This window comes from Phytophthora infestans, genomic scaffold, assembly GCF_000142945.1.
Source record: "Phytophthora infestans T30-4 supercont1.18 genomic scaffold, whole genome shotgun sequence".
NCBI classification, from domain to species: domain Eukaryota; phylum Oomycota; class Peronosporomycetes; order Peronosporales; family Peronosporaceae; genus Phytophthora; species Phytophthora infestans.
In genome coordinates, this window is record NW_003303741.1 from 952225 (window position 1) to 961596 (window position 9372).

Below are 9372 nucleotides of genomic sequence, written 5' to 3' on the forward strand. Positions count from 1 at the left end.
GTGTGCGTTATGGCAAGCATGTATGAAGAATTTGCAAGCTATGCGTTCCTGTTGCTAATCCTTAACTTCTAAAACGTATTGGGGTGTAGCCAAGAGAGGGGTCGTGAATGGCGGCAGACTGAAGAAGTTTTTGGTGGCGCTAGATTCTGTCGTTTAGGTCTCCTTTGCTGTGAAGAGCCTGCAAGTACTTAAGGACGGCGCTCGACTTACGCGAGCTGATCTTCTTCTCACCATCCAGGAAGGCAAGTACGGCTTTCTCTGCTTTCTTGTCTACCTCAAGAACACAGTCACGATAGTCGTCGTCAGCCTCTTTGCAAAGAACGAAGATGTCTTTAAGAGAAATCTTCATGAAGGCCACCAGCAACTTCGCTCTCGGCCGCTTTTGTTTTGGTGCTAGTGCGTACCAGCGTGAATCTAGAGCGTACCACGTACACCAGGTAGCCTAAAGGTGAGTTGGAGACCCCGGCGTTGCTTCTTGTTTGGCGTGCTTACCTCATCTGTTCCTTTATCTGGACTGCTTCGTTTTCCTGGTGTAGCTTCGCTGTTTTGCTATGCTTCGAGTGGATCCATGCGAGCGTCCCGTCGCTTGATGATCATCATAAAGTGCTTAATCACAGTCGATTGGTGGTCGATGGTCTTCTGGTTCTCGCTTGGTTCTCCTGGTGTTCATCGTCGTTGTGGGTGGGTGCATTACTTGTTTTGGTGCTTCACAGGTAGTGAATGGAGTTGCCAGGTGCGAGGACCATGCAAGCAGCTCGGCTGGTAAGCATCCAGTGTGAGCAACAGCCGCTTCGATGCGCTTCACAGCTGGACTTGTGGGGTTCCGATTTGACGAACGCACCGATGGCTGTTGCATTAGCCTTCATGGGGCTACCAGGCTGTAGTTCGTCAAAGCCCATGGCACTGGTCCACTGGTCCGATAAAAGCAAAATATGCAAGTGAAATATCAATGACTTAGAGTTTTTGGATAGGCATACATATATTTTGCGTATCAATCGGACGTGGTACAGAGGACTCGTCTACCCCTATTCAATTCGATTGGTTGAATATTATTATCATCTTGAAAGCTATTGGCTAGTGCTACAACAAAAGTAGCACTAACCAAACTAGTTCATTGGCTGTAAATACCAAAACAACATTTTAGTGAGGTCCGATAAAACTTCATTTTTCCACCATACGCTACGACCAATGCTATTCCGGTACTACAGTACATGTACAGTAAATGCATAAACCTATGCTGGGCACCAGTCCTGCGAAAAGTATGCGACCAATCTGACCCTCTTGAAACCGTTTTTTTTTTTACATCCAGGAAAAACAAAATCATCGTCCTTGGCAAACGATACACAACACCTAGCCACTTTTGATGATGAAGTAGGCATCAATGGACGTCTCGCTCTCGCTAAGGCGGTGTAAATTGTATCTGCGCCCTTCTGCAATATCGGGTTCGCGCTCAGTGAGCACGTAGGTTCCGTTAGAAATAGTAGCTGCTGGTTCTGTACGGCTCGGTCTTAACCGGCCCCAGGTTAAAAGCATTCACGTTAGAGTTAATACCTCCACTTGTCCTGCACATACCATAAAAGTCGAAAGATGAAACAGCAGATATCCACAATTTGCACTCGACAATTAACCAATTCGTGCGTGCAAGATGAAGATGGGTCACAGTGAGCATTTCTCGGGATATCGGTGCAGTCCACTTCTGACTGTATTTATTATCAGATCTCTCATAAATTGACGGCCAAAGGCGATTGCCGTACGCTATCGCTATCAACTAGGAGCTGCCACTATTAATAATAGTCAGGCTCAGCTCTATCGCTGCGCTTGTAATCTCTGAAATAACTATTATAGCGACAACAGCGCGTATCTTCTCTGCGGTCTGATGAGAGACCGACGAAGATGATGACACACGCTCCATCTACGCCGCTTCAGAGATGGCAACTAAGAATATCGTGTGCTAGTGGAATCTGAGAACTCATTGAATTTAGAATTTTGCGAATCGTTTGAAATGAGCAGCGAATGTCTTGTTTGTCTCTGGTTTCCTTACGTGTGAAGCAGTCTTGTAATGAGGCTGGTGGCCGTGACATGACGTATTAAGTTAATAAGTGAGACGCGCGTCTCGGTCAAATCTAAATTTACTGAAGTGATGGAGAAAACCCTTCGACCTTTCTTTACGGATCTAAAAAAAATCGGGAACCGTGTTGCTGTCGTAGATAATGGTCTTGTTGAAGTAGTTCCGGCCCCGTCGTAGTATGTATTTGACCTTTCCTTTTGTAGTAAGATCAGCTCTTGTCATAGTAGGCAAAGTCTTGTAGTGGTAGGTGTCGAGCTACAGGTTTTTGAAGAAAAAAAATCCGACCAGTTGCATACCTAAAGTACGACGAAGCCGATACAAATGTCGGAAGTTGCTTATCTCTACCCAATCAACGTGCGGCAGCCATACCGGCTTCAACAACAACAACATAAATTAACCAAGCCTTTCCTTTAACTTGTACTACGAATCCGGCTGTGCGATTTTAAAGAGCATCGTCGTAAGTGTGGTTATAAGTATTTTACTACCGTAGCATGAACGCTTTCGACGATTGCAAACTGTAGACCAATCCCCTTCTGTTGACGGGCTGTAAATCATGTATCCTCTATACTACGTACATCCCGCGCAGGGTTCCCAAAATCAGCACAATGCTTCCTGCGCTGTATCCATCATTGTAGATCACCTCTTTGTACATTTTCTTGAACATGTCGAGCTTTTTGTTCTTCGTGGTGGCAGTGTTACCGCTAGTGCGTCCACCCGAACTCAGTCGAATGAGCTGGTGCAAAACAGCCTTAACTTTCGTCACAATGTCACAAGCTAGAGAAGTCATGTCCTTCTCGTCAAGCTTCGAGCCCGTAGATGCTGCGTGACTGAAGGCCTCGTACGTATTTAACAGGATCAACAAGGCGTGTTCAATGCCTTCCACATGTCCGCCAAGGATGTGCAGATCCGCCAGCTCTTGATAAATCAGCACGAAGGTTTTGCCCACTTCGACTGCGCCGAAGTAATGTAAGGCCTTCTCATAGTGTCGTCTGGCGATCTCCATGCGACTAGACAAGGCTGACGAAGGTCCGTCAGACTTGTCGGGAGCTGCGCTCTCCCTTTCAGCACGTAGCGTGCTCGAGATCATGCGGCTATAGAAGGAGGCAATCTGGTAATGAGTGGACGCGACTTGCTTCTGGTCGCCAAGTTCCGAGTAGAAGGACAGTGCCTTGTTGAACACCTTGAGGGCTTCCTGTTCGCGAGCCTTGGGAGAGCTTGCAGTGGTGTTGTTCGCCACGTCCACTGCCCACACCAGATACGTGAGAGCCAGCTCTCCCTTCACCTTCTTGTGTAGATCCACGTCTGCTTTGCTTTGCTTGAGCAGCTGCAGAGCATCCGAGCAAAGTTGAATCGCCGTTCGGTAGTGTTCCGCTCTCGAGTCCGCAGGTTTATCTTGAGCGAAAATCTTGTGGAGATGGGCGAGGTTGGCGCGCAGCAAAGCCACGTTCACTCCATCTGATAAAGAAAAAAACTGTTATATCAGAAAGAGAAACGTGACGAGGAGCGTGCAATCGTCAACATACCTTCGATGTCGCTAAAGATCTTGCAGCCGCGCTCAAACCACCTGAAAGCTTCCTTGTAATCTTGCTTCGCAGCCAGGAAATATTTGCCCAGTTCGTTGCTTGCGTTGCCCAATTTCTTCATCATCATGCTACGTAGCATCCAACATACACGTCGTTAGTTGCTGCAACACCTAAAGAGAGCGAGCAGATACGTACAAATAAAGCTCCGAGTGCACAGGTGGCGATAGCGCACGCAAGTAGGCGAGGAAGGACAACAGCATCAGACCCTCACCCATACTCGTCTTGCTCTCTGTGTCTTCCTTACAAGTCTTCAAGAAGTCACTCGCGTTACCACACAAACTTGAGAGTTCCTCCCGCTTCACCCCCGATATAATTTCGTAGAGAACTGTTAGACGGCCATAAACACCTTCAGGTCTCTGAGCAGCCATGTCTCCAATCAGCCCCAGCAACGAGCACCGCAATTCTGCGCCAGAGACACATATCGAGATCTTGTCCTGAGAGAATCCTCCTCGTCCAACTCCATCAAAATCCAATTTCTCCAGCAGAGCGTCAACTACATCGTCCTGATCTCGTGAAGACAACTCGACGGCCTGTACACCCTCCGGGATACAGCTCAGCGTTAGAAACTGGCTGGCTTCAACAGCACATCGCACTGCATCCGTCCACTTGCGATTGTCAGCGTACAGCTGCGCCAGTTCAAGACACGCAGAGCTGAATTTGAGCTGTAGCCGGTTCAGTTCTTCGTCCATAAAGCTGCCCATCTCCCCCTCATCTGCCTCAAAGTCGAGATCAAGTCCATCGTCACTATGCGTCAGCGCGGGGCCGGTGTCTTTCGGGATACACTCTTCAAACAGCTTGATGCTTGAGAGCAAGTACTGCTTTGCCTTCTCGAGCGATCCAATAGCCGCGTCTCTGTCTTCGGACGTCGACTCGGTCGAGTGGAAGTGGCTGCACTCGCGAAGATACGTGTCCGCAAGTTGCTCGCTCACAGACGAGCAGATGGAGCTGTGCGCAGCGCCTCCTCGTTGCGCGATCTCGCCCAGTAAACTCATACACGTGCGTAGTAATTCTCGCTGTCGTTGCTGAAGTTGCTGCTGCAGTTGTGGCGTTCCTGCTGCCAACGAGTTGGCGAGTCTCGAAGCTCTAGCGGCAAACCGATAGCAGAGCATGGCCATCATGTACTTCCACTTGAGTTGACTACCTTGCGACAAGACGTCCACGTCGTAGAGCCGCAAGGAGCTCTCGCCTTCTTTTCGATGCAGCCAGTATGTGCCGTTGGGTCTGGAGCAGTTTTCCTGGAGGAACTTGAGCAGCATCGACGCATTCATACTCACGTCTTGCACGTCAAAGAGCGCACGACCAGTCCCAGACATGTACGGGATCTGCCGCGTCTCCACGAGCTTGTAGCCACGGACGAGGCCCTTGGAATGCATGCAGATCGCCAGCTCTGGGATATTTGCGATGACATTGTCCAGATAGTAGTCCAGCACAGTGCAGAGCGACAGCTCCTCGTCCATATCGTGGAGCTTCAAGGAGACTGCAGGGTGTTCCTGGTTGCTGAACAAAAGCACTTGACTGCCGAGAATCTAAAAACTGACGGAGGTTAGTATGAGCATTAGAAAACACGGGAATCCTACGAGCTCTCACCATCTTGAGGTCGTTGAATTTCCACTTCAAGATCCGCTGGAACGTCTGCGAGTCGCCTCCAAACGCTGGAGAGGGTGGAGCGGACGTGAACCAGTTCGTCTCGGTCGGGATAAACGAGGGCGGCGACGCATTCTGGCTGCTTGGTGGTGGACAGTCGGTTGGAGGTTCATCACCTGCTGAAAACCCAAAAATCGACGGCGATTGCACTGTGGCGGCCACTTTGTCTCCTTCGTGTGGCTCCGCGGCCGACAGCAACTCCACTTTGTCGTTTTTCCGCTTGGTTTTCTTCGATTTCTTGGACTTTTTGTGTTTTTTCGCCTTACTCTTGCCACTTGGTCCCTGCTGCCCTTCTTCCGTGACTGTTCTCTCCGTCTCGGACGGTGGCAGTTGGTTCACGGTGCTCTCGTATATAAACTTCTCATACAGCAACCTCTGCGTCGTCTCCTCTGACTGCTGTGCCAACTGCAGTGTATCTTGTGGCAGATCTTCGAACCCATCGGGTAAATCGTTCTCGTCCAGCTCGCCGTCCACGACTAGCGTGCTGCCGACTCTATGGACGGCGAGCGACACTCTGGACTGCGAGTATGGCAGCTTGAACAGCCTCTTGATGTTCTCTGCAGGCCCTAGAAAGTCCACCTCTTGCTCCTCCGAGGCCGACGCCAGCTCCACTCGACTGCCTCGTAGACGGACCGACAGCTGCGGCTCTTCCTGCTGCGTTAGGTCTCCGAGTCGCAGAGCGTTCATAAAGTCCTGCGACATTTGGGAGGTGGACTCCGTGTCCATGCCCAGGAAGCCTGAGGCTAATTGCTGCGTGGGGGTCTGTGGTTTCCTGTGTCCGGGGCTTTCTGACCCATTCGAGGAGCGTGGAGAGCTCACAGAGCTCGTGCTGGAGCGTGGGTACGGTAGCGTCGTCTGGTTCAAGTTCGTGTCTAGTTGGAGCTTCTGGAACGGCACGAGGGCGGACGAAGTACGTGGTAAGTCGGAGTGTTGGTCAGTTGTGCTGCTGTTCTCCCAGAGCACTAAGGGAAAGTCTGGAGCATCTCCTGGAGCGGGGTGTTTTTTACTAGTGTCTTCTACCCATAATGACGCATTGTCGGATCCTGTGGGGCTGCGTACTGGCGACGCTGGCAGCGAGAAGGACGCCACCACGGGCTGCTCAGCGTCACCGTCTCGCATCGATTTGCAGAATGTGATAAAATCTAAAACGTGTCTAATACCGGTACAATACTTTTGAAAAATATTTTCTTGTAAGTTTTTTTCTAACGTTACGTGGATGGATACACCAATTGTGTTGGCATATGCGCACTTCAAGACATATTGTTGAATGGCACACATTTATAATTTTTGTTTTCTTATGAGCCTAATGTTTCATTAGGCAATATCGCTCATCGACCCCCGCCCATAGCTCACTTCGAGTTGGACATGGTCGCTTGCCCCTGATTGCTACCCACTGCGCTCCAATTGCTGCTGATGTTGGTGCTCCTGAATGGCCTTCTGCGCCTCACCAAAGGGCGTGTGCTGCCACTGGGCCTCAAACTCTTCCGGTGATCCACTCGAGCAAGTGGTCTCTGGCTGACCTTCGCACATGCTGCTCCACGTCGTGCGCAACTTCGTACCATCGATCTGGCGCTCCTGAACAGCTTTCATACGACCCAACGAGTCCTCGTAGCGGCCCTGCATGCTCGCCACCTGTCGACCTTCGTCGTCCAGGATGGACGATTTACTGAATGTGTAGGTAGAGAAGGCACGATTGTTCTGTTGGCCTTCTGGGTCATTGGGACTGGAAGACTGCTGGTTTTGATCCTGATACGACGTCGCCTTTTCGTTGAGATTAAAGTTACCAGTTTGCTTGTTCGGGTCGTTGTCATGGTCACTCGGGGTCGAGGTTGGACTAGGCTCATGAAATTCAAAATTCATTTCTATGGGCTGCCCCTTGGTCTCGTGGTGCTGCCTCGCTGCCTGTTCGCGCTCTGGGATTTGGCTCATGTTCTCTTTCCGGAGAAGATTGTTGCTTTGGTTGCCTACTTGCTCAGTGTGTGTAGTTGCTCTCAAACTCGAAAATGACGATTTCAGAAGAGGGCAGTGAGTTTTGAGACATCATCTTTGTTGGGTCCCTGCTCAACGGTACCACCCAAAAAAACTCGCGACGATTGTACTTCATCAGCCTTCACACCAACACGCGAGACCGGAACGGTAACGCAGTAACTTTATTGAAATTGCGCAGTAAGCTTTTTAATACCGCTAAGTCGGATCACAAATCCATGTTACTCGGCATGGGCCCATGTGACCATCTTTTCGAGGACTTGCACACGACATATTCTTCACGTTGTAGCACACGAAGGATTGTCTGTCTCACAGTGCGATTGTCCTACACACCGATTTTTATGCTGTATGAGAAAATGAAAGACGCGATGCGACGGGAAATCTGCGAAGTTCCAGTTACATGGCATGGTGGCAGGCTGAAATTTGAGTGGAGCTGCTACGTTAAGCTTATTTCTTGTCCTTGATGCAGGTTACCAAATCTGTAACATGCTAAAAGTGAAAATACACGCGAAGCTGCATCTACTTCACGTGTCATGCATCGAGCCAGAGAAAAACCGAACTCGTAGCACTATCCCAGTAAAGGTATATTTCACTTCTGGTTTCCCGCGTTTACTACTAGTATAAGAGTCTCTAACGTAGGTAGCGCCATAAGAGCATTCTAAAGAACCTACTTAGTACCGCTTAAGAATCGAGCTGCTACTTTACCGAATTGACCAGCGACCCCTATGATAACCGCAGGCAGAATCGATGCCAGATTCTACAAGTGCTTCTCTACTACATACAAGCAAGAAAACATATCTCCTTCTCCACCGCTGATAGCTCTCCACCACTTCATCGTTGCTTGAATATCGTTGATTTTGCAAACACTCCTACATGTACGATGAGTAAACACTTCTAGGATGCTCTTATCGCAGACTACCTTATTTGTGATTCTTGTAAGTGCGGGAGCATTTACTCGACCAGAAGCAAACCCGAACAGGTACAGATGAAAACAAGCTACGAACTTGGTTTGTCTCTGGCTCGATGCATGATTCAAGTAGATGCAGTTTCGTATGTATCAACTTCATTGCAAGTTAAAAAACTTCAGGGGTACCAACCATTTGGATGCCTGCCTCAAAACCAATAAATGAATCGTAATCAAATGCAGATCACTGGTTTTGTTCGCTCGGATCAAGATGTACTTACTACCCCTATTTTTCTGGGTTTTTTTTCTTACAAACATATAACGATAACTCTCCACTCGCAGCAAATTCGTGAGCTCGCTCCATACGGTTTATCTGTCTCGTTCCTATCCATCTCTTACCTCTCCTTCAAGGTTGTTATAGCTATGAGTTGGCGTGCTGTATTCTAGAATTCATCCCCTCTGATGAAAGTGAAGAAACCGTTCTACTATGTAAAAGGTATTTGTTATCATTGCGTTTATTCTCGCGATATTTAGACGACCAAAGCGACAAGATCAGTTCAAAAGCACAGGATGTGACGCTAGAGACTCCTAGGAAAATATGATTATAACACAACTTTACCATTTATTACTCCATCGGCGTTTCCTCCTTTTCCGCCTCCGACTGAGAAGGCTGCTGCTGCAGCGTCTTGGTCTGTTGTCCTGGTTGCAGCTGTTGCTGGCGCTGTTGATCCTTGATCGTCTTCTTCTGCGCCTCCCCGAACGGCGTTTGCTGCCACATCGTCTCGAACTCGTCGGGCGTGCACTTCGAGCAGATGGCTTCGTGCTGACCCTCGTTGTCGGGGTCCATGCAGCTCCACGTCGTGGTCGCTGCTCGCGCAAGAGCACAGGCAGATCCCGGAATAATTCGTCGTCGTCAACATTGCTGGGCGCCGCCAGCATCTCGTTGCCCATGTCGAAGGGGAAGCGCGAGCGGCTCATGAGGTTGCTCATGTGCTCGAGGTCCATCATGGACTGCTCCAGAGACGACATGGGGTACCAGAAGCGCGGTCGGACGAGATCCCACGTGCTGAACATGGCTGGAGAGTTGGTATAGTTCGGGTTGGTAGTGTAGTTGAGCGGTATACGGTGGCTTGGTTAGCCTTGGTTTTGACGTTTGGTTGCTTGTTTGCACGCTGTAAGCAGTAGAT

At 49.4% G+C, this 9372-nt stretch overlaps 3 protein-coding genes across 3 annotated transcripts; all 3 read right to left on the bottom strand.

Moving 5' to 3' along the window:
* Nucleotides 1-2483: 2483 nt before the first annotated feature.
* PITG_10351 (uncharacterized protein) lies at nt 2484-5997 on the bottom strand (the record flags this gene model as incomplete). Its single annotated transcript, XM_002902115.1, has 6 exons — nt 2484-3260; nt 3312-3523; nt 3592-3719; nt 3787-3857; nt 3954-5177; nt 5239-5997. 6 exons carry the CDS (start codon nt 5995-5997, stop codon nt 2631-2633), a joined length of 3024 nt encoding a protein of 1007 aa, XP_002902161.1.
* Nucleotides 5998-6557: 560 nt separating this feature from the next.
* On the bottom strand, nt 6558-7288 carry PITG_10352 (sporangia induced hypothetical protein; the record flags this gene model as incomplete). Its single annotated transcript, XM_002902116.1, has 1 exon — nt 6558-7288. The coding sequence occupies one exon, from the start codon at nt 7222-7224 to the stop codon at nt 6682-6684; it is 543 nt and encodes a 180-aa protein (XP_002902162.1).
* A 1396-nt stretch (nt 7289-8684) lies between these two features.
* On the bottom strand, nt 8685-9372 carry PITG_10353 (uncharacterized protein; the record flags this gene model as incomplete). Its single annotated transcript, XM_002902117.1, has 1 exon — nt 8685-9372. The coding sequence occupies one exon, from the start codon at nt 9257-9259 to the stop codon at nt 8801-8803; it is 459 nt and encodes a 152-aa protein (XP_002902163.1).